The sequence below is a fragment of the Neovison vison genome, chromosome 9 (genome assembly GCF_020171115.1).
Source record: "Neovison vison isolate M4711 chromosome 9, ASM_NN_V1, whole genome shotgun sequence".
Lineage (NCBI taxonomy): Eukaryota > Metazoa > Chordata > Mammalia > Carnivora > Mustelidae > Neogale > Neogale vison.
Window position 1 is genome coordinate 43,084,087 of NC_058099.1, and position 26,049 is coordinate 43,110,135.

The 26,049-nt window shown below is 34.8% G+C and overlaps 2 protein-coding genes across 3 annotated transcripts in view; one reads left to right on the plus strand and one right to left on the minus strand.

Moving 5' to 3' along the window:
- The window catches only part of IFT74 (intraflagellar transport 74), an 80,642-nt gene that overhangs the window by 44,612 nt on the left and 9,981 nt on the right, over nt 1-26,049 (minus strand). Inside the window, exons 7-10 of the mRNA XM_044265560.1 lie at nt 17,416-17,475; nt 16,010-16,071; nt 4,956-5,094; nt 3,645-3,707 (exon numbers count right to left, since the gene is read on the minus strand). Of these exons, the coding sequence (XP_044121495.1) occupies nt 3,645-3,707; nt 4,956-5,094; nt 16,010-16,071; nt 17,416-17,475 (324 nt within the window). The remainder of the gene's footprint in view (nt 1-3,644; nt 3,708-4,955; nt 5,095-16,009; nt 16,072-17,415; nt 17,476-26,049) is intronic.
- On the plus strand, nt 7,279-13,471 carry LRRC19 (leucine rich repeat containing 19). 2 transcript variants are annotated; one of them, XM_044265561.1, is made up of 5 exons: nt 7,279-7,386; nt 8,236-8,325; nt 10,264-10,777; nt 11,450-11,635; nt 12,145-13,471. In XM_044265561.1, exons 2-5 carry the CDS (start codon nt 8,245-8,247, stop codon nt 12,468-12,470), a joined length of 1,107 nt encoding a protein of 368 aa, XP_044121496.1. In that variant the 5' UTR covers nt 7,279-7,386; nt 8,236-8,244; the 3' UTR covers nt 12,471-13,471. The 2 variants fall into 2 exon arrangements, with proteins under 2 accessions (XP_044121496.1, XP_044121498.1); XM_044265563.1 differs by having other exon boundaries at nt 7,279-7,380.

A 26,049-nucleotide genomic window follows, 5' to 3' on the forward strand; every position in this document is an offset into this window, starting at 1 on the left:
CTATATCTAATCCTCAAAACAACTCTATCAGATAATACCATCATCTGTTTTACACATAAAGAAACTGAGGATCTCAGATCTAAATAATTTTCTATATTAACCAACAAAAAAGTGAATGATGATATCTGAAACTAGGTCCACAGCATGAATAAGACCAAATTTTTAAGAGGCAAGACTTCTTTTTTGAAAGCCAAAGAGAAGGAATCCTTTAATTTTTTATTTTTTATTAACATATAATGTATTATTAGCCCCAGGGGTACAGGTCTGTGAATCGCCAAGTTTACACACTTCACAGCACATACCCTCCCCAATGTCCATAAGCCAACCACCCTCTCCCTGTCCCCCTCCCCTAGCAACCCTCAGTTTGTTCTGTGAGATGAAGAGTCTCTTATGATTTGTCTCCCTCCCGATCCCATCTTGTTTCATTTTTTCCTTCCCTACCTCCCAAACCCCCCACGTTGTCTCTCAAATTCTTCATATCAGGAAGTTCATATGATAATTGTCTTTCAAAGAGAAGGAATCTTAAAAGGAAAAAGTAAATTAGTGGAAATCTTTGAAAATCTATTAAAAAGCATAATATAGTGGCACCTGTCTGGCTTAGTTGGTGGAGAATGGGACTCTTGATCTCAGGAATTGTGGGTTTGGGCTCCATGTTGGGTGCAGAGATTACTTAAAAATAAAATCTTAAAAAAACCCACATCATATACATAGCTCAAAGTAATGGATTAGCTTCAGGTGAAAAGGTGTGATAATGAAATACAGATATTTTGGGGTATCCCCTTTTTTTTAAGATTTTACTTACTTGTAAGATTATTTACTTGTAAGTAAGATTTTATTTACTTTATTTAGTTACTCTGCCTACTCACAAGCAGGCAGAGAGGCAGGTAGAGAGAGAGGGGGAAGCAGGCTCCCTACTGAGCAGAGCCCAATGTGGGGCTCAATCCCAGGATCCTGAGAACATGACCTGAGCCGAAGGCAGAGGTTTAACCCACTGAGCCACCCAGGCGCCCCATGGGGTATTTCTTTTCATAGTTATCTCCTCCTTCCTTTTGCTTAATCATCCTAAGACTTGTTCAAATTTCATCTCACTAAAACTATTCCTCAATAAAACTCGTGCTGATCTTTCACCTGTTTTTTCCACTCCATGATGAACTGAGTAATACTTAGCACAGTAGTGAGCAAGCACACAGTAGATATTCAATAAATACTAGATGAGTGATATTTAACATAATGTTTTCTTGAAGAGGTAAAAAAAACAAAACAAAACAAGGAATCCGGCAAAAGTTAAACAGAACTAGTAACTTCTATATATATATTTTTTAATATTTTGTTTATTTGAGAGAGAAAGAGAATAGGGAGAGTAGAAGAGGGAGAGGGACAAGCAGACTATGAGCTGAGCGCAGAGCCCAACACAAGGGCTTGAGCTGAAATCATGATCTGAGCTGAAATCAAGTCAGATGCTTAAGTGACTGAGCCACCCTGTCGCCCCACTACTTATATATTCTTGATTTGAGATAAATTTTTATAAAATTTCACGTTACTGTGCTGATACCAAAAAGTGGCATCAATACAGTGGCATCGATACAAACACTAAATCCAAGGATATAGCTTACACCTCTTCCTGCAGAAACTAAATATGCCAAGAGAAATAAGACCTGACATTCCCCACACACCCTAAAACAGATAGTAAGGAATTCTGCAGCACAGCTGTGTTAATACTAAATGTGGTCCTTATTCTTTGAAGCATATTTCTATTACCAGAGATATAAAAAAAATTATATATATTCACACATAGACTATCAGTATAGAAAGCCATCTTAATAATGTTTTTTAAGGATTTTATTTATTTACTTGACAGAGAGAGAGAATGAACGAGGGGAAGAGCAAGGGGAAAGGGAGAAGCAGGATCCTTGCTCAGCAGAGAGCGCAATGTGGGCCTTGATCCCAAAACCTTGGGATCATGACTGGAGCAGAAGGCAGAGGCTTAAGTGACTGAGCCGCCCAGGTACCCCTTAGCATTTTTAAGCAAACTACTTTTTCAACAGCAAATTTACAAAAGAATTACAAAATACACTTATTTCTTGTGCAAGAAAGGGTAACAGCACTCCTGTCAATCTACAATTGTTACTAATCCTAGAATCATGATACCTACCTGAATCCAGAGGAAATCAAGAAAGATAGGCAAGGTTTGAGGTATAGACAGTACACTTTAGTGTTAAGGACTTGAAAAAGGTAGTTCACAGAAAAAGATATACATTGGCCAAAAAATATATAAAGAAATAATTTCATATATTAAACTAGTAAAAATGGAAAAAGTAAATAATGCTTGCTATTGAATACATGGGAAAACAGGCACTTTCATACACTGAGTCTAGAAGTAGTACACGGAACCACCTCTTTGGAAGGGAATTTGCAGCCTTACATTTTATAATTGTGTATTTATCTTTTGATCCATTGCAACAAATTTATCTGATGACACAGCCATTTAACTCTGTATAAAATGCATTGTTTCACTGCAGCATTGTTTATAATCCCCAAAAACTAAAAAGCTTGCAAAGAACCTATTCATCTACAAGGCTGTGTTCTAGTCATGCAATGTAACACAATACAGTAATTTAAAATAATGAAGGAGATCTCTGAGAGCTGATGTACATAGACATTCAAGAAAGAATGTTAGGTGAAAACAAACAAACCAAACTGCAGACAGCATATTAAATGTGAATCCCACTTGAGGTTTTCCACAACAATAAAACCAAGATAGGATAATAAAATTATTGTAAAGACTAAATGACAATGCTGGTGATCTATGTAAAGAGCTCAATAAAAGCACAGAATAAGCGTTCAAAAAATACAAAGTAGTTCTGTCTGGAAAGAGGGAAAAGAAAAATTTCACTTGCATCTTATTTAATTTTTTTTAACCATAAACATGTTTTTTTTAATTAAAACTTTTAAATGAACAAATAACAGAGAGCAAACATTTATATCTTTAAAGTGATGAACTGATTTCTCTCCCTCTTCACTTCTTTTTAATCTCTTGTTCATGTCTTTAAATTACCGTTAGATTTTGCATGCCTCAGCAGGGCAGAATGATTTTGTACACAGTAGGTACTCAATAACTGAATCTAATTTTTCTCTCCCTCTTCAATTCTTTTTTTTTTTTCCTTTTTTTTTTTTTTTAAAAGATTTTATTTATTTATTTGAGACAGAGAGAGTGTGAGAGAGAGCATGAGCGAGGAGAAGGTCAGAGAGCGAAGCAGACTCCCCATGGAGCTGGGAGCCTGATGTGGGACTCGATCCCGGGACTCCAGGATCACGCCCTGAGCCGAAGGCAGTCGTCCAACCAACTGCGCCACCCAGGCGTCCCTCTTCAATTCTTTTTAATCTCTTGTTCATGTCTTTAAATTACCATTAGATTTCGCATGCCTCAACAAGGTAGAATGATCTTGCACACAGTAGGTACTCAGTAACTGAATCTAATTTCTTACCAAAGTAGGATATTTGTGGTGCTGAATGGGAAAAAAGTTATACTCCTCTTAGTAAACTACTAAATAAATACATACTTGAATGAGTTCCTTTAATATATTCAGCGGAATTATCTTTTGTAGCTGAGTAATATAAAAACCCTTATTTGATTTTATACTTACAGCTTCCAAGCTCTCTTTTTTCATGCTCAATGAGTCTAGTTGTTGCTGAAGTGTGTCTAACTCCTAAGAAAAAGGAAAAAAGTAAATATACATACAAGTAATATTTAGAATATGTTTGTTTCTTAGCTTTTTGTACATGGATGTGACAAAGTAAATTTTATAAACACATCCAACACTTGCTATTGACTAGAATTTATTAACATTATTTCTATCTCTGCCAGTTTCTTTCATTATTCCCCAAAACTTGTCATGATCTACCTTTAAAAATACTTCATGAGCTTGTCAAAGGTAGCCAAACCTTTTCACAATGAATCATCACTGCCATTTTGATAATATTCAAATATCAGGAGCCCTCAAATTAATGATGTTATTGTTTAAAGTTATGATTTTTAACTTTGATTTTTTAAAACCATGTTTCCATATCTTTTGCCTAATTTCTTTTAGAGCCAAGACATATAGTAATTAATTAGCAATAATCGCGCCTCGGATAAACCTCATTGGCTACGATACTGCCACTGACTCATTCCTACAGACAAGACTTTCAAGCTATTTACTTATTCAAAAACTGTGCAAGATTAACTGTATTTTGATGGTACTTCAGCATTTCTGTAATACCCTTTCTTCAGTGTTTCACTGTATCTTATGAATCCTGACTAAAATAGAAAGTTCTATTAAATTGTCAATGACGTAATATCTGAGAAACCAGAACTACATTCACTTTTGGCATTTATGGGGACTAATTCTCTGTTAACTGTTTAGTTAAGGGCTATCTTGGTATATAAGGGCACTAACTTGCAAATCTGAGTCACCACCATCACTGAATGTTAGGAGAATTCTCAATAACCCCTCAGCAGGCTCCCAAATTGCTTATTTAAATACCACGATTAGGAGGCAAGAGCTATTCAAATTAAGGACAGAGAAGTAAAAGATGCATTGCTTATTAGGCAGGGAAGAAAGGAAGTAATTATCTCTATGGAACTGGTATCTGAGGTTTTTTATTATTTCTATTAGTAGTTCATTAAAAAAGCAAGTGTTTTCATGTATCTGTATGACACGCAAAAGTGAAAGATGCATAGAAATGAACAAATAATAGAGTAATATTTGGTCATCATGCAGCATGAGAAAATGAATTTTCTATATTGTACTTCTCAAATTTAAATGTACACAAATTATCTGGGGACCTTGTTAAATTAAGATGCTGATCAGTAGGTCTAGTCAAGTTCTCAGGGATGCCAATGCTGCTCATCTTCAGACTATATAGTAGCAAGACTGCTATATCCTGTTGAGGAACAGGATAGTGATTAGTATTACCTGCAACAATTTCTCATTTGTGGTTTTCATTTCTATGTACTTGACTTGTTTTTCAGGAGACATGTTTCTGATAATGCCATCTGCTGCTTGTTTTTCCTGTTCAACTTCTTCTTCTACACTTCTAATTTGTTTTTCCTTCCTGAAATCAAAAGTATTCAACATTCCTCTTAATACATTGAGGGGAATAACATCAATTAAATTTACTCAGGTCACAGTCTCAACTAAATAGGGTAAAGTTATTTAACATAGCTTGTAAATTCTTATAGATGTATAAAAAATTCTATTTGGAGAACAAAGTGGTGGATGCTAGAGGGAAGAGCATGGGGCATGGGCAAAAATGGGTGAAGGGGAGTAGGAGGTATAGGCTTCTAATTATGGAATGAAGAAGTCACAGGGATGAAAAGTAAAGCATAGGTAATATAGTTAACAGTATTATAATAGTGCTGTATGATGATGGTAACTTGTGGTGAGCACTGCATAACATATAGAACTGTTGAATCACTTACGTTGTACACCTGAAATTTAAATTAACATTATGTGTCAACTATACCTCAAATAAAAATTAATAAGAAAATCCCTTATACTTCCAAAAAAAGAACTGTCCACATCAACAGAGACTTATTTTACATCTTTCTCTTCTCAGTTCCCAAATCCTTCTATTTCCCTACCATTCATTTTACTTTCTTATAAGAAAACTCAAAGATTACACAGAAAATCTTTAAAGCCTTGTACACATGAGGTAGAGGAGGTATTTACACTTTGTCATACCCACAAGACAAAACAATTTTAGAACAGTGGTTTTCAAACATCTTTTAGCTACAGAATTCTTTAACCAAATGAAATCTTGTATTGTAGTTCACCATGTAAATGATATAAAGTAACACAGCTCTGATCTGAGAGTAGTGCAATTTGATTTTAAAAAACATAACTTCAGATTAATAATATATCTTGCTTACCTACTTTAATTAAAATTGGTATTCCAAAAGTTATCAACTATATTTTAGTGGTGCAAAATAAGTTAGTGTCTCTGAAAATGTAACAGGAATACCACAAGTGTAATCATATAAGAGTAATTAATTACAAATAATAACCATTTTATCATATAATCACAAGAAATACCAGTGATAAGCCACTTACTACCTAAGCATGGTCAGTTATCAATAGGATAGAATTTTTCTCTAGAATTCTGAAAAAATTCTCTAGAATTTTGAAAAAAAGGAAAAGATGCTAGTTATCACATAAATACTTCAAGATTTACATATAAAAAGACTACTTGAAGATAAATGTTTATTCCTAATATCAAAATTTTGAGTTTCAAAATAGGAGTATTCTACTACTTAATCTTCCACATGTAGTCATCAACTACTACAGTTTTCACAATCACTCTCTAAGCCCTACAGGTTCACGTATTCCCCACACACTTTTTACACTGCCAGAATAAAGTAATCTACATTCAGAAATTTTTCTACAAACAACATCTCATAATAATCCAATAAAAGATGTACAAAATCAAACAAACAACATGAAATTTCTATTTATTTTTGTCTATTGGACAAGGAGTAATATCTTCACTTTGAACTTAAATTATTATCATATAACAAATGTGTTTGCTGCTGGATTTATATGGGTTTATGGGCTTAGAACTTCCAAGTAGGAAAGGTCATCAATTTCAATCTCTTTGTTTCATAAATTAAGGATATTGAGGCTCAAGGGAGTTAATCTTTTGGAACTAACTCGTTCTGAACTCCATGATTATTTACTATCAACAATGAATCTTAACCATGTTTTTGCCTGATACATCTGTTTACTGTAGTTACACGGGAGCTAGTGTTGTACAGTATTCCATTTTACAGAGGGGAAGCTGCAGCACAAGGAAGGTAACTCATTTTTTGAAGGCCACAATATGGCCAGCATTAGGTCTTTTGATCCTTTGAGCACTTTGCTCCTATTACAACTTGGCAATAAAACCACCAATGACAGGTCATAAAAATGAATAAACAAAGTTGAAATGGGAATACAAAACTCGGTATCTTTTCAACTTGAATCTTTTTAAACATGAAATACCTTTAGGACTAACCTTGAATCCCGTTAACCATGTATCTTTCCAAGTACGCATTTTCAATATTATATACTTTAACTTGCAAAGTAAATTTGCTAATATTTACATTTTTCAAGAGTAATTAAGAAACACAAAGGTTAAGCAAAGCACTTTACTTGTTATGCCAAAAAAGTCAAAGATGACTAAGAAATTACTCTTCTAGTCAATCTTTTGCTAAGGAAGTCTAGCTTTTTTTTTATATCACGTGTTCATTGGGTACAAAGGTTAAAGCATAGTGAAATGCAACCATATGACAAACTTTTTTTTAATGGTGCAGAAGAAACAGAATAGATTCCTTAGCACACAAGTCTCAGAGAAAAGAAACAGGTAAAGGTAAGATTCCATATATTTACAGGTTTGATGGTTGCTGGTGAGTTTTAAAAAAACAAACCATATTTAGGCTTATTAATCTACAAAATTCTTTAATATGGGGTGTAAGAGCAAAAAATATAATTATATCTTCATATGATCTACCTTAGAAATATAAACCTGGGATGTGGCCAAAAAATCTTTTCCAAACAAATTTATAATGTAATATAATTAATTTTCTTTTGGGGAAAAAAGGTTTCATCTAATCAAATTTATAAGATCTTTTTATTCAGAAATATGCTAATCACAGAGCATTCTGAAAGTGACATTAACATAAAAGCAAATTTACAAGGTGAAAAAAGATGAAAATTATAAGTAACTATGTATGGAGAATGAAGAGATAGAAAGTGTACACTTGATGATTGAAGATGACGGTAGGGAGTGTTTGAAAAAGAGCTGATGGCTTTCATCTCCACAGTTTTAAGTCAACAGATTATATCAATAGATAATATCTAAAAATGAAAAACCATAAAATAGCAATATAAGCATATACTTAAACATGTACATATACATAAATACATAGTCTTAACTTTCTTTCACGCATATATATTAAAATTTTAAAATATATAACCACTTCACTTGTTTCAAAGTTCATTTCAATCGATCCAGGAACTAATGAGACATTCAAAAAACACTTTCATTTGCCAGGAACTTTCCAGTTTAAGATTAGAGTGTGGGGAGGGTGACAGAATATTGTTTCACATTTCATATGTTTTAAGAAAAAATGGATTTAAAAGAAGAAAAAAGGAAATTAAAATACTCTCAATATAAAGTTCTTCTCTATTGAGATGAAAATACTCTGTTTTCTAATAGGCCTGTGATATGAAAACTACATGCATCACAACCTTGTTTTGGCCCCTCTCTATGCTATTATTATCAGACGAAAGCCAGTCTTCTAAAATAGTAAGTTTTTACAATCAAGGTCTCTCTCTCTCTGCCTGCCTCTCTGCCTACTTGTGATCTCTGTTTGTCAAAAAAAAAAAAAAAAAAGTATACTTTATGTACATTTAGTAAAATATGCCAAGGCAATTAAAGCAAAAAAAAAAAATACCTGAACTATCATAACTAATTGGTTAGCTATATATATTCAAAATCTGTGATATGTGAGCTAGATTCTAATTTGACAAATGCAGTCTTCATTTTATTTAAACTAAATTCTTTAACGGTTAAAGAAGTCTGTAAATTTTCACTATAAAATCTGAGACTAGTTTTAGGATATAAATACCAGTCTTTTATGTTTTATTTATTTTTATAAGTAATCTCTGTGCCCAAAATGGGGCTCAAACTCAGTACCCCGAGGCCAAGAGTCATACATTCTACCAACCAAGCCAGGCAGGCACCCCTAAACACCACTCTTTAAAATGTAGGCAGTTGGGGCACCTGGGTGGCTCAGTGGGTTAAGCTTCTGCCTTTGGCTCAGGTCATGGTCTCAGGGTCCTGGGATCAAGCTTCTGGGATCACGCTCCCCATCAGGCTCCCTGCTAGCAGGAAGCCTACTTCCCCTCTCTCTCTGCCTGACTTGGCCTGCTTGTGATTTCTGTCATATAAATAAATAAAATGTTTAAAAAAAAATAAAATGTAGGAAGTGTTTTTTAAAAATTACATATTTATGAAGAAAATTATTATTGTTGCATTACTATTATTATGGGAAAATTATTGTTGTTGCATTACTATTATTACTATTATTATTACTATAGCATTACTATTTTCAGTAGTATTCAGGAGACCATACATCCTAATAAGAATATAGTATTACATTACTATTATTATTATAGTCAAAATAAGAAGTATTTTTTTGGATTTGCAGCAACATAAGAAAAGTACTCATGTTAGCTGGCTCTTAAATTCATATGGTTCAATTTCCGTTATAAAATAAATATTTCCGGGGCGCCTGGGTGGCTCAGTGGGTTGAGCCGCTGCCTTCGGCTCAGGTCATGATCTCAGGGTACTGGGATCGAGTCCCGCATCGGGCTCTCTGCTCGGCGGGGAGCCTGCTTCCTCCTCTCTCTCTCTCTGCCTGCCTCTCTGCCTATTTGTGATCTCTCTCTGTCAAAAAAAAAAAAAAAAAAATCTTTTAAAAATAAATAAATAAATAAATAAATATTTCCTGGGGGCACCTGGCTGGCTCAGCAAGTAGAGCATCTGATTCTTGATCTTGGGGTCATGAATTCAAGCCCCACATTGGCTATAGGGATTACTTTAAAAAAATTAGTATTTCTTTTTAAATGCCAAACTTTGAGTTCTTAACCCTATATACAGTTATATATTGAATATTACTTCTTATTTACTGTTGGTAGCTCTGATTTCTAAAAACAAATTTTAAAATAATTTCCTCATTATAAATCATATACAAATGAAATACTATATAAAAGAATTATTTGTCATGTATTTCCACATATGTAATGAAATTATACCCATATTTTTTCTGTAATGAGTATGTACTAAGAAAAGATTATCTATATGATCAACTAGAATCTCTTTGCTCAGGTACAGACATCAGAATTTCCTTATTCTTCAGTATTTCATCCCAATGAAGAAATAAAAGTATTTGCTTTACTTTTTTTTTACACTATAACATCAAAATATTAGAGAGGAAATGTTTTTCTAAAACTATTTTCTTCCAGGGGTGTCTGATGGCTTAGTCAGTTAAGCATCCAACTATTGATTTTAGCTCAAGTCATGAACACAGAATTGTGAGATCTTCCTCTCCCTCTACCCCTCCCAACCTAAAAAGAAAACAAAACTATCTCCTTCCAATATCTAATTGCCTGCATATAAAAATGTGGAAAATTCTGTTAATATTTTTCCTAACTAATGTATTTGTATTTTTTTCTTTTTTAGGAAGTCAAATGTAATTTCACTGAAAAGAATTATTCTTTGATTCCAACAGATATCAATAAAAATGTTACTATACTTGATCTCAGTTATAACCAAATTACTTTGAATATTATAGACACTAGGGTTCTACAAACATATTTTTTACTCACTGAACTCTATTTGACTGAGAACAATGTTACTATGTTATATAATAATGGCTTTGGTAACCTCTCCAATCTAGAAATTTTAAATATCTGTAGAAACTCCATCCATGTAATTGAACAGGGTGCGTTCACAGGCTTAAATAAACTAAAACAGTTATACCTCTGTCAAAACAAAATATTTCAACTGAATCCTGATGTATTTGTACCTCTAAAAAACCTGATACTTCTGAATCTGCAAGGCAATTTCATTAGCTATTTTGATGTACCACAACTGTTTCATCTGGAATTAATAATTTTATATGGAAATCCATGGAACTGTTCTTGCAGTCTACTGAATTTGCAGAACTGGTTGAACACATCAAATGTGACACTAGGTAAGCTACCATTATTTAATCAAAACAAAACTGTGATTGATTTTTTATTGTCCCACCCCAGGAAAGTCTCTCACTTCATGTTTTAAAGAAAAAGAAACTATTCCTGTTTAAAGGAAGCAGGAAGAAACACTGAAAAGTAATTGTTGAATAGGTATTCTTCCTCTGCCTTTTAGGAAAAAGAAGAAGAAAAGAAATTTAAATGATCTATATATGCAAGGATGATACTGTCACTTCATGTATTAAGTTTATAGTTTGAATATGAATACATAAGAGTAATTTTTTTTCAGTATTTCCTTTTGTTAAGATATCTTGCCAGGCAGTAGGTAAAAACAGGTGCTATTAATAGGGCTATTTCATTAACTGCAAATCATGCTCTGCCTGAGATCAATTTTTGTCACAATCTTAATCATAACATCTTCACTAACATACACTAAACATAAACAGATACTGCATTTAAACCATATATAATCATAAAATAGCTTAATAAATAAGAAGGTGAATCTTTCCCTTCTTGTATTTCTAGGCAAATACAAAAGTTTCTTATAATCTGTAATAATGACAGGTAGGTATACCAAAAAGTTCTAGGTAAAAATAATTATAAAATGCAAGCCATAATAATTTATTAACAATAATAATCCTATTTCCATTATAAATGTTATTCTGATTTACCAGAAAATGAGAACATCACCACATGCGCCTACCCAGATATTCTGAAGTTCTACAGTATCAAAACAGTACCTTATAATGCTGAGTGCTACTTGAAATTTCCTCCACCTATAAATGAAGATCTTTATAACCACCTTCAGTCCATTAGCAACTCAACATTTAATAGCTCTTTGAACAACTTAAAAAATTCAGGTAATGTACTGGTTTTGAATATTAATATTGCTGAAGGCAGTATACTAAATAAACTGAAGTAGTTCTCATTTTTCTAAGTTTTAAATTTCTAGAAACAATGTAAAAGAACAGTTCCTCATCTCAACAAACGATTTACAAAATACTAAGTTTCCAAACTAGGCTCTGCTAGTTACCATTCAAATGCCATTATGCAATTTATTTAACTTTTGAGTCTTAGTTTTGACCAATTAAGGAAGTCAATGTTCTTAACAAGTATAAATCAATAATATTCTTCCGTGAATTGATAAACAATACCTGCAAAGACAAGTAGTTATTTTGGAATAAAGGTATTTTTTCAGCACACTGTGAAATAAGAATCTTTTGTTTTAGTAAACTGCTTAAAGAAAATTATGTTTATTTCTAATACCAATATTATGGAGTTATTAGGACATATGATTAATGATTATTTTATTTTTGTCAATTTAACAAAATATCTCTCTGTCTTTCTCTCTCTCGTTATTCCAATTAAGAACATAAACTTGGAAAAAGCTGGGCTTTTCTGGTTGGTGTGGTGATCACTGTACTGATGACTTCATTCCTCATTTTTGCTGCTATCAAATGCCCAGTATGGTATAATTTTCTGCTTAGTTACAATCATCATCGCCTGGAAGAGCATGAAGCAGAAACCTATGAAGATGGTTTTACTGGAAATTCAAGTTCTCTTTCACAGGTCCCAGATAAAAACTCTGAAGAAACTATAGTAATATTTGAAAAACTACATTCATTTGTGGTAGATGACGATGGGTTTATTGAAGACAAATATATAGATACTCATGAATTACATGAAGAAAATTAATTCCCTCAAATGCTTGATTTTTTAATAAATATTATCTGTGTACTCACAATTTAGACATAAATGGAGATTAGGCATGTGATATACCAAACTGTGGCTAGTAGACTTTCATATTAATTGCAACACACAGGAAGATCATAAAATCATGTTTTTCTCATTGGTAACTGAGCAAGTAGGCCCAAACATAGTAAATGGTATCCTCTGGTAAGCTTACAGGGACAATATTAGCATTACTATTTCCAGTAGTATTCAGGAGACCATACAACCTAATAAGGAAAAGACTTATTAATTATTTATTAAAATGAACTGATTCTAATATTGGCCCACATATTTGATATAATATATATTAAGTTATAATAAACTTTTATTGAATAGAATCAGTAAAAAAATAAAGGTTTTTAAAGTCTGCCTCTCTCAAATAAATAAATAAAATCTTTAGAAAAAATTTTTTAAAAATTAAAGGTTTTGGATTTGTCAAAGTGAAATGCTTACAACACACCAAGATTCATTTTATACTCATAGAATGAATTCATGGAATTGGAAAATACTTTTTTAAATGCTTTCCGAATTAGCACAATAAATTTCCTAAAAATTTAATACCAACTTAAAGCACAGGTACAATGTCCAAGCACAATTCCTAATAAGTTACTACGGACTTGAAAAAAAAAAAGGTACTACTGCTTTCAGTTATAAAGACCATCACCATAATGCATGATTGTCATAACTGAATAGTATGATAAATTCCAAAGTGAGTATCACAAGTCTCCACAAATCTTGTTTTTCAAAACCTGTATTTCTGCCTCCCTTTGGAAGAGTTCTAGTCATATGAGTCTGTGCTGGGGCAGAGGAATCTTCAGTTGGTCCATGGACAAATGTTTGGGATCCTGTAGATAGAGCAATGTTTCCCAAATTGTTTTCTAAAATATTAATTTCCAGGGAAATGCTCAGAAATATTTATAGGGGAGGGGCGCCTGGATGGCCCAGTGGTTAAAGCCTCTGCCTTCGGCTCAGGTCATGGTCTCAGGATCCTGGGATCGAGTCCACATGGGGCTCTCTGCTCAGCAGGGAGCCTGCCTCCTCCTCCTCTCTCTCTCTGCCTGCCTCTCTGCCTACTTGTGATCTGTCTGTCAAATAAAAAAAAAAAATGTATAGGGAAAAAAACAGTATATGGTCAAAGTACTATGCAATTACTATAGAAAATACTGAGTTTAAACAAAGTGAAACAAGAGTCTTTACTATAGGACTTAATTCAAGACTCTAAAAAGCTGAAATGTTTTCTGCTCTTTAAGAACCAAGTATTAAGGGACGCCTGGGTGGCTCAGTTGGTTGGACGACTGCCTTCGGCTCAGGGCGTGATCCTGGAGTCCCGGGATCGAGTCCCACATCAGGCTCCCAGCTCCACGGGGAGTCTGCTTCGCTCTCTGACCTTCTCCTCGCTCATGCTCTCTCTCACTGTCTCTCTCTCTCTCAAATAAATAAATAAAAAATCTTAAAAAAAAAAAAAAAAAAAAAAGAACCAAGTATTAAGAATTTTCCAAACTTACTGGACAACAAAACCCTTTCTTTCAGGTATGTCTATAATGAGTTCATAATACAATAATGGTCCAAAAAACATAGTTTGGACAACAATGACCTTGAAACTATTAAAGAAAGAGTCTAAAGCCAATTATTTACTAATTTCCTTATAACCAATTTGCTGTAATCATAATTTTAACAATGCAAATAGAGGTGGTTAAGAATTGTAATAAAAATCCACCATTTTTACCTTCCATAGGGGTGAAAAATTAAGTGTATGTATAACTGTTAGAGAAAATATCTCTAAAACACTATAATAAAATATTATTATATTATATATATATTAATATTACATATAATATTATATATTATAAGCCTATTATAAAAGCCTAAAACAGTCTTAAATTTATAATCTGTGAGTTATCTTTCTGAATGAAATATATATAAAACATATACATATAGTTTTTATAAATCTGATCCGAGCATCATATAACTGCAGATAAGTGATGAAATAAATGAGGACCTTAACGTTCTAAACTCTGTTAGGTGTTCAACGGACTACAGTTCCTTATTTACTTTTTAGGTAACTAAAGGAGTTATTTTATTGTATTGTAAATGATAAATATTTCCTAAATTAAAACCAGAAACCAGAACAGTAAAAAAGAAGTTTCCAAGTAAGAGCTTGGTCACCATGAATATGTAATTTTCTTCGTAAGTGGGAAGAGACTTCCGGTATTTACAATTTTTCAGGCAGCACTTTACAGCAGTATTAAATGATAGATAAGGGAAAAAGAGGTTCCTCTGTTTTTAATCAACAAAAAAATTATATTAATCTTTCAAATGTTTTACCATTACATGTTAATATCTTATTCTTCATCAAATATTTATGTTATATGCATAAGTAACAGGACAGTGTATTTGGTGTCACAGAATTTAAGTAATTTTGATTAATTATTACCCTTGTTCTCAAAGAGATTAAGACTGATAAAATTCTGAGACTAAATATGTATGGGGTGGGAGTATATAAAATTCTATTTGCATAGAATCAGACAGCATTTAATTATGGCCAAAAATCAATGAAGAATAATTATGTTAACTACTGTAATTATCTGAATATTTATGTCCCTCCAAAATGTGTGTTGCAATCCCAGCCCCCAAAGGTAATGGTATTATAAGGTACAATCTTTGGGAAGTGATTAGGTAATTAGAGTGGAGCCCTCACAAACAGGATTGGTGCCCTTACAAAAGAGATCCCACAGGCAGGCCTGGGTGGCCCAGTCATTAAGTGTCTGCCTTCGGCTCACATCATGATCCTTTGCAGCCTTTTGTCACTGCCACACTTCCACTTATTACCAAAGTCAAAATTATTTGCTACTGGATCTTTAATGATGTTATATAAAAAGATGCATACACATATATGCATTAATATAACTTAATTAGAAGTTAAAAACTGAATAATGAAATAATGTAAATAGCTCACTAATAATGTGTGTTTTATTAGACTAGACCTTGAATGTCATAATTCAAACAAGTTAAAAAGCCCAGGTTAAAGCTGTAAATGGTAGAGATGAAGATGTTCTTATCCATCTTAAATTCTGAACTTACTTGAAATAGGAATTTTATTTAACTAGTGTATGTATTAATTTTATTTACCCAGATTTAGGTACTTAATGATAAATGATAGTAATTTTATTTATCCAGGATTTGGGTGCTTAATGGTAAATGAAAACAACAGATGTGTAAACAATAAAATTTGTACTGCAAATATTCAACTTTTTAAAATAAAATGCAAGGGAAGGGGCACCTCAGTGACTCGGTTGAGCTCTTGCTCTCAGCTCAAGGTTTGATCTCACAGCTAGGAGTTTGGGCCTCCACTGGGCTCCACACTGGGTGTGGAGCTTACTTAAGAAAAGAAAAATGCAAGAAAAAAAAAGCAAGAGAATTTATAAGGAAATAAATGACTTCAACACTAAACTGCCCAATTCAGCTCCTTAGAAGTATTTGATTTCTAAATGGATTGTACTTACGCTTGTCTTTCAGTAAATATGATATCCATACTTTGTGTTTCTCGATCATTTTGAGCTTTAAGCTGAATGAAGAGTTAATGGAGAAGTTAGTGATAAAAAATTACTATTAAACTGAACTACTTCTTTAAAAGTTATTCTGGTCATGAACTAATTGAGAGATTATTATAATAATCCTAATGCCACATGCAAAGTTAAAAAAAAAACAAAACAGTACTTATTTAATTAACAAACTATAGCCCCCAAAAAAGGAAGTCTTTTTCACAGGCATTGTAATCTCACACCAAAAATATTAAGAATATCACTATTCTTTAGTGACCTATCAAATAATCCAATGTAAACTTCATTTATGTAAATAGAATTTCTGAAATTTTTGGATGTTCAATAGTTGATTAGTAGTATGTTGATTTTAGGCCAAACAAACACAAGTTTCATCCTTAAACAGAATTTTACCTGAGTACTACTAATTGACTCTACCTGTGCATACTCAACTTAGAATTTGGTTCTATCCCAAACAACTGACAGAACACATAAAGAAGTTTCCACATTTTACATGTGGCACTAAAAATATATTTTTAAATTGGGAATTCTTCTGTGTTCCTAAGACTAATTTCACCAAATTGTGTTTTTAGAATCCCAATTTAGAAAAAAAAGTCATTGTATAAATTCTATACTTTCACAGAATAGTCTGACTGTAAGTTTTAACCTATATCATAAGCTATATAAAAATTGTATAAATTATAAATTATATAAACTACAGGCTCTATTTGTTATTTTCTTCCAAACGTTTGAATCAAAACAAGTTAGCTACTAATATTTTGTTTTCTACCAAAGAATCTAAGAACACTGAACACAAGTTCTTGTTTATCAATCAAAAAGTATTATATTTGGCATCATATGGTAACTATTTATTTTTCTTTCTTATAGAACTTTGTAAAGATGACATTGCATTTTCAGTGAGTACTCAGCTCCATTTGTACAAATATTAAACCAAAAGTATACCAAACTAATTTATATACAAGGAAATATAGATGAGACTCCCTAACTAATACTGTGTGTGAGACCAGTTCAACCCAGCCTTGTACAAAGAAACTAAAGCATATATTAGGGAGATCTGATCAAGAGGAAGAGATTTAAAAAGCAACTGAAGGGATGCCTTGCTGGCTCAGTATAGCATGCAACTCTTCATCTTGGGTTTGTGAGTTCAAGCCCCATGTTGGGTGTAGAGGTTACTTAAAAATAAAATCTTTAATAAAAAAAAGAAAGCAACTGAGGAACCTCAACTGTAATAATGGAATTTGGGGTCAGAATAATACCTATCTGTAAGGTGTGTAATTTCTAGATATATGCTTTCTATTGGAAGATTTGATCTATGTAAGTCTATTGCTTATACTTGTAAATTTTCTTACCATGTTGTAATCATTCATTACTTCTTCCATTTCAGTATTGGTATTAAGTTTATCTACCAACTAAAAACAAAGATACAAAAAAAACCACTTTAGTCTTTATAAATTTTCTCTATAATTCATAAATTGGTATTCAATCTTACAAACAATGTGTAGTCACTTTAAGTGTTAATATTTCCAAGTATTGTATCTTCTAAGATAAAAACAAATATTGAGCTATCTAAGTATACACTAAGCATTTGGCCAATAAATAAGTTACATTTTTAGGGTGGCAAAGTGAGCAGTAATAAACTACTCTCCCAAAGACCATACATTGAAGAGCTTTGCCTGCTTTGAAAAGATGTCTGACCTTAAAAGAAGTGTCTGAAGAAGACAAAAGTTTGGGGAACCTATGTCTGTCTGTCTCTTTTCCCCAGAAGAGAGGGTATTAACAGTGAAATGCAAAACATATCAGTGAAAATGCAAAATTTTCTTGGTCTTCTAAAAAATAAAAAATAAATAAAACCCAACACAGTAAGTAAGGCACCATCAGAACACCAGTAAGCTTATTTCGAAAAATCTGGCAATGACAGAAATAGCTAACATATTTAACCTTGTGCCAAATATTATTCTGGGCCCGCTGAATGTATTACACATTTCACTTACTTTTAACGATTACTCCACAAAGAAGACACTACCCACGTTTTGCAGATAAAGAAATTCATCAAGTTGCAGAGCCAGAAACTGAACAGGAAGGCTACTAAAAGCTAATTATTTGGATATAACTGTTTCTAAAAGACTAAGCTTTACTAACATACTATGTGTTAGTATATGCAATATTTCACTTCTGATATGGATAAGTGCTACTAAGACCTAACATTTGAGATCTTACTATACGTTAGGTATTGGCTAAATGTTTTCCCTCCATTAGGTGTTAGTTCATTATCCTACAAACAACATGTTTTACACATTATTAATATTATTATATTAAGTAATTTACCTGATACATGCCACTACAACTAAAAACGGCTTTTATCTAATGTATTTCATATTTTATAAAAAACTTCCTCATATTTAGAACAGAACATTTACTAAAAAAAAATGCACTAAATACTAGGCTCTACAAAATGTTCGTTATGGATTTTATATAGTCCAACATATCTGAGAATTACAATATTCCATAAACAGCAAAATGTATGAGTACAATATAACAATATCAAGTAGATATAGCATAATTTACCTAGCCATTATGCTAGAATGTTTATTTTATATAACACTATTTTTTAATAGAAGTGAGATAAAAGTTACCCTATTTAAGTCCAAATGCCATTGCTGTCTAGAGGACCTACAGAGTTAAAAGAAAATTCTGACCCTAGATATTTTCATGGGGCTAAGAACACCCCAAAGACTGGGGCAATTATGAAGAAAGCCAAAGAGACTACTTCTTCAGGAAGTCCACACTGGGAAAAATTCTTGGTGGAACCATATTTATATTACATACTCTATTTTGGCAGAAGGTAACCCCTGTATTTTGAATGGAACATAAGGATGGAGGTAATCTGTGTACTAAGTAGTTGAATTTTTTAAAATTCGTGATAACCACTCTCCATAGAAAAGCAAAGTGTTTTTTCAAAGAAATAAATTTCAGTACCCAAAAAATTTTAGCTACTTTTAAAATTAATATTTTAATATTGTTAAGGAAAAAATACAGGTGTGTTGCAGTACTTATAAGAAAATACATTTTTTTAAGACTGAAAGAATAGGGGTTAAGATGGTGAAGCAGTAGAAAGTCCCTATGCTTGCCTCATCCCTTGAACACACCTAGATAAATATGAAATCATTCTGAACACCCAAGAAATCAATCTGAGGACTGAGAGAAAAAAACTGCTATGAGGGAAAACAACTAGAGGGAGAGAAGAAACCACACTCTGGAGGCAGGGCTCGTGGAGACATGATTTGTAGGGAAAGAGATTCATGGGTACTGTGGAGAGGAGGGAGCCCAGATCGTGGAAACAGGGGGATGGGGAAAAGGGAGAGACTGAGAGACAAAGAGAGAGAAAGGAGAGAGAGGGAGCAGCAAACAGAGGATCACATAACAAAAAGACTTCCCCAAAACCACTGACCAGGAAAATGAGAGGGGCTGATTATCATGAGTTTTTATAACCAGCAGAGTTCAAAGACTGGAGTTTTAGAAGTCTGCACATGGTTGGTATGGAGCCTGGTGGGTGCTGTGGTACTCCTGTGGAGAAGGAGGCAAGAGACCTGGGAGCAGACAGTGCAATCCAAGGATCCCGAGATGTACTAGGAGAGTCGTTTACCCCTCCTTGACTGCACTTGGGAGAGATGGCATTGCCTCTCTGGGACAAAAGAGCTAGTGAGCACCAACTCCATTCCCTGCACCTCAGCAGAGGCAGAGACACCTCATGAGGGCGGCTAACTTAGACACCCGCTCTTCACAGTGTTTAACTCCAAACTCCACACCCTGTGTTTTAGTGCAACTGCCCTTTTGGGACAAACCAACAACAGTACAAGCATGGGCAAAAAGACCAGAACAGATCCACCCACACCAGGTCCCTACAGGTGAGAGTTTTTAAAATTGGGCAGCCTGCCTGGGATAGAACATAAGAGTACTGCACTGCGAGGCGGCGGCAGCTTGGACAGACAGTGTGATAGCACAGATCTGAGGGATGCATGGGACACACAAGGGGAGAATGTTCTTCTGTGAGGGCTTCCCGGACAGCAACAGGGGTGAACTCCCCTCTCCATGAATGAGGGAGAGGGCTGGTGCCATTTTTCTCCCCAACCCATCAGCACGGATTGACTTCAGTGAGCAGCACAGGGCCAACAGTGGAGGTCTGAGAGCCTTACATCAAGCCCCGCCCCCTGTGCTCTGCAGGTTCTTCTTTACTAAGGCAAGTGTACCTGAGAACCAGAGCATCAGCCCCTTCCCGCAAAAGACCAGCAGAACACCCCTCCCCCCCAGCACACACCTAGTCTGATGACCAAAGAGAGCCATGCTAGTGGTAACAGTATCGGGCCCATTTTAACAAGCAGACCAGAGCACACCTAGTTAAAACCTGCCACTCTGGCCAAGGTCCAAACACTCCCCACTGCAGGGAAGAAGAAACTCTGCAGGGGACTGACCTGAAGGAAAGAGCAGCCAAAACATAGCAGCAGAGTGCATGCAGCATACACCAGAAATACTTGCTTAACCACTAAGCTGTGGACAGTACATGACCCCTTCTTAATAAAGCATTACTCTCAGAAGCAGGAAACATAACAGGCTTTTCTAACACACAAAAGAAGACAAAGACCTAGACAAAATACTGAAATGGGAGGAATTCATCCCAAAAGAAAGAACAAGAAAAGGACATGGCCAGGGATCTAATCGAAACAGATATAAGTAATAAACCTGATCCAGAATTTATTTTTTTTATTTTTTTATTTTTTCCTGATCCAGAATTTAAAGCAACAATCATAAGAATACTAGCTAGGTTTAAGGAAAACATAGAAGACACCAGGGAGTGCCTTACATTGATATAAAAGACCTAAAAAACTAGTCATGCTAAAATAAAAAATGCTAAAACTGAGATGCAAAACCGAACAGATATGATGACCACAAGGATGGAAGAAGCAGAGGAATGAAAAAGTGATAAAGAAGATAAAATTAGGGGTGCCTGGGTGGCTCAGCTGAGCATCTGCTTTCAGCTCAGGTCATGATCCCAGGGTTCTGGGATCAAGACCAACATCCAGCTCCCTGCTCAGTGGGGACCCTGCTTCTCTCTCTCCCTCTCCTGCCACTCCTCCTGCTTGTGCTCTGTCTCTCTCTTTGTCAAATAAACAAATAAATAAAATTTTAAAAAAAAGAACTTATGGAAAATCAAGCTGAAAAGAAGAGGGAAAGAAAAATATTTGATCACGAATACAGACTTAGGGAACTCAACTATTCTTTAAAGCATAATAACATTCTTTTTTTTTTAAAGATTTTATTTATTAGAGAGTGACAGAGAGGGAGAGAAAGCATGTGCACACAAGCACAAGCAAGGGGAGCAGCAGGCTGAGAGAGAAGCAGGCTCCCCACTGAGGAAGAAGCCTGATTCAGGACTCCATCCCAGGACCCTGGAATCATGACCTGAGCTGAAGGCAGATGCTTAGCTGACTGAGATACGTAGGCATCCCAAGATTTTTTTAATTGTCAGAGACAGAAAAAGAATAAGCAGGGGGAGAGGCAGGCAGAGGGGGAAGCAGGCTCCCTGCTGAGCAAGAAGACTAATATGGGACTCAATCCCAGGACCCTAGGATCAGGACCTGAATTGAAGGTGGACACTTAAGCAATGGAGCCACCCAAGAGTCCCAATAACATTCCATCATAGGAGTCCCAGAAGAAGAAAAGAGGGAGAATGGGGCTGAAGGTTTATTTGAGCAAATTATAGCTGAAAACTTCCCTAATCTGGGGAACAAAATAGACATCCAATACAAGAGGCACAGAGAACTCCCACCAAAATCAACAAAAGTAGGCCAACACAAGATAATCATAGTAAAATATGCCAAATACAGAGATAATGGAAAAACCCTAAAAGCAGCAAGGGAAAAGAAATCCCTAACTCATAAGGGAAGACAAATAAAGTTATCAACAGACCTATCCAGAAAAACTTGGGAGACCAGAAGCGGGTAGCAAGATACATTCAACATGCTGAATGGGAAAAATATGCAGCCAAGAATATTTTATGCAGCAAGGTTGTCATTCAGAGTAGAAGAAAAAAATAAAGGGTTTCCAGGACAAACAAAAACTAAAGGAGCTCATGACCACTACACCAGCTACAAAAGAAATATTAAAGGGGACTCTTTGAGTGGGGGAAAAAAGACCAAAAGCAATAAAGACTAGAAAAGACAGAGAAAATCTTCAGAAACAACATTTAATAGTTAATAAAATGGCACTCAATTCATATTTATCAATAACTGCTCTGAATGTAAATGGACTAAATGCTCCAATCAAAAGACATAGGAATCAGAATGGAAAAACACAAGATCCATCTATATGCTGCCTATAAGAGACTCATTTTAGACCTAAAGACCCCTGCAAATTGAAAGTGAAGGGACAGAGAACGATTTACCATACAGACATCAAAAAAGAGCCAGAGTAGCCACACTTATACCAGACAACTAGATTTTAAATCAAAGACTATGATAAGAGATGAAGAAGGGCAATGTATCATAATTAAGGGGTTTATCCAACAAGAGCATCTAACTATTGTTAATATTTATGCTTCTAACTTGGGAACACCCAAATGTATAAAACAATTAACAACAAACATAAAAAAAAAACACCTCATTGATAATAACACAATAATAGTATGGAACTTTAACACCCCACTTACAGAAATGGACAGATCATCTAAGCAGAAAACAAGGAAACAACGGCTTAAAAGACACACTGGACCAGATGGACTCAACAGATATATTCAGAACATTCCATCCTATAGCAGCAGAATATACATTCTTTTCAGGGGCGCATGAGATATTCTCCAAAACAGATCACATACTGGGTCACAAATCAGGGCTCAACAAGTACAAAGCAACTGTTATACCATGTATATTATCTTACCACAGTGCTATAGAACTGGAAGAAGTCAATCATAAGACCATAAGAAAAAATTGGTAAAAACCATAATACATGGAAGTTAAAGAACATCCTACTAAAGAATGAATGCGTTAACCAGAAAATTAAAGAAGAAATAAAAGAGAAAATACATGGAAACACATGAAAATACAATGGTCTAAAACCTTAGAGATGCAACAAAAGTGGTCATAAAAGGTAAGTATACAGCAGTACAGGCTTACCTCAAAAAACAAGAAAAATTTCAAATATACAACCTAAATTCACACATAAAGGAGTTAGAAAAAGAACATCCAGTGAAGCCTAAAGCCAGCAGAAGAATGAAAAGAATAAAGATTAGAGCAGAAATAAATGATATAGGGATGTCTGGGTGGCTCAGTCGGTTGAGCATCTGACTTTTGATTTCAGCTCAAGTCTTGAGACTAAGCCCTGAGTCAGGCTCCATACTGGGTGTGGAATCGCTTAGGATTCTCTCTGTGCCTCTCCCTCCGGCCCTCCCTCCACTCATGCTGTCTCTCTCTCTAATAAAGGAAGGAAGGAAGGAAGGAAATAAACAAAAGGAACAGTAGAACAGATCAATGAAGCAGGTTCTTTGAAGGAATTGATAAAATTAATAACTCCCTAGCCAGACTTACCAAAAAGAAAAGGAAAAGGACCCTAATAAACAAAATCATAAATGAGAGAGACTAGATCACAGCCAACACCACAGAAATACAAACAATTATAATAATATTATGAAAAATTCTATGCCAACAAATTGGGCAATTTGGAAGAAATGGATAAGTTCCTTAAAACATATCAACTACCAAATCTGAAACAGGAAGAAACAGAAAATTGCAACAGTTTGAAGCAGCGAAGAAAATGAAGCAGCAATCAAAACTCTCCCAACAAACAAAAGCCCAGGGCCAGATAGCTTCCCCAGGGGAATTCTACCAAACCTTTCTTTTTATTATAATTACTGGATGTTATTATATCCACTTAGTTCTTTTCTTTTTTTAAGATTGTATTCATTTATTTGTCAGAGAGACAGAGAGAGCGAGCACAAGCAGGGGGAGCTGCAGGTAGAGACAGAGAAGCAGACTACCCACTAAGAAGGGAACCTGATGTGGAGCTCAATCCCAGGACCCCAGGACCCCAGGACCCCAGGACCATGACCTGAGCTGAAGGCAGATGCTTGAGCCACCCAGATGCTCCTCTACCAAACATTTAAAGAAGAGTTAATACCTATTCTTCTCAAACTATTCCCCCAAAATAGAAATGGAACAAATACTTACAAACTATGAGGCCAGAATTACCCTGATTTCAAAACCAGACAATGATTCCACTAAAAAAGAGAACTACAGGCCAATATCCCTAATGAATGTGGATGCAAAAATTCTCAACAAAATACTAGCAAATCAAATCCAACAGTACACTGAAAAAATCATTCACCATGTGAATCCCACCATTTTTTTCCATTGGATAATGGAAAATCCCACCAAGCGACATTTATTCTTGGGTTACCAGGGTGTTCAATATTTGCAAATCAATCAACATGATACAGAAGGTTAGTATCCCAAAATCTATAAATAAATGAATTCAGAAAAAAATAAAAAATTAAAAAAATAAATGAATTCAGGGCACCTGGGTGGCTCAGTCAGTTAAGCATCTGCTTTCACCTTAGGTCTTGATCCCAGGGTCCTGGGATCGAGTCCAACATCAGGCTCCCTGCTCATTGGGAAGCCTGCTTCTCTCTCACCCTCTGCCTCTGCCTACCACTCCTCCTGCTTGTGCAATCACACTTTATCTCTCTCTCTGTCAAATAAAGAAATAAAATCTTAAAAAAAAAAAAAAAAAGAACTTATGAATTCAACCCCCCAAAAACAAATAATTCAGTTAAGAAAAAGGCAGGAGATATGAACAGACATTTTTCTAAAAAAGAGAGATGGCTAACAGACACATGAAAACATGCTCAACATTACCTATCATCAGGGAAATACATATCGAAACTACAAAGAGATATCATCTCACACCTGTCAGAATGGCTAAAAATAACAACATAGGAAACAACAGAGGCTGGTGAGGATATGGAGAAAATGGAAGGCTCTTGCACTGTTGGTGGGAAAGCAAACTAATATAGCCACTCTGGAAAACAGCATGGAGGTTCCGCAGAGTTAAAAATAGAACTAGTCTATGATCCAGCAATTGCACTACTAGATACTTGCCCAAAGGATACAAAAGCACTGATTTGAACAGACATATGACCCCGATTTTATGGCAGCACTATCAACAATAGCCAAATTATGGAAAGAGCACAAATGTCCAACGACTGAGGAATGGATATTGACTGACGGATAAAGATGTGATACACACACACGTGCACGTGTGCGCATGCTGAAATATTACCCAACCATAATAAAGAATGAAATCTTGCCATTTGGGCTGACATGTATGGAGTTAGAGTGTATTATGCTATGTGAAGTAAGTCAGTCAATAAAAACAAATACCATATTGTTTCACTCATATGTGGAATTAAACAAACAAACAGGGGAAAGAAAAAAAAACAGAGAGAGGGAAGCAAACCATAAAAGAGACTCTTATATATATATATATTTATATATATATATATATGTACATATATGTATATATATTTTAAGATTTTATTTATTTATTTGACAGAGAGAGATCAGAAGTAGGCAGAGAGGCAGGCAGAGAGAGGGGGGAGCAGGCTCCTTGCTGAGCAGAGAGCCCCATGAGGGGCTTGATCCCAGGACCCCGGGATCATGACCTGAGCCGAAGGCAGAGGCTTTAACCCACTGAGCCACCCAGGCGCCCCCATAAAAGAGACTCTTAATGACAGAGAGAAAACTGTGGGTTGACGGAAGGAGGTGAGTGGGAATGGGCTAGACGGGTGATGGATATCAAGGAGGGCAGTTGTGATGAGCACTGGGTGTTATACATGAGTGATGAATCACTAAATTCTATTCCTGAAACTAACATTACACTGTATGTTAATTAACTAGAATTCAAATAAAAATATGAAACATTAAAAAAAAGAGACT

Coding starts and splice junctions, on each gene's coding strand:
- LRRC19 (XM_044265561.1), top strand. CDS start 8,245: ATGAAAACTACATGCATCACAACCTTGTTTTGGCCCCTCTCTATGCTA. Junction 8,326..10,263: donor AAAGCCAGTCTTCTAAAATA/GTAAGTTTTTAC, acceptor TTTCTTTTTTAG/GAAGTCAAATGTAATTTCAC. Junction 10,778..11,449: donor CACATCAAATGTGACACTAG/GTAAGCTACCAT, acceptor CTGATTTACCAG/AAAATGAGAACATCACCACA.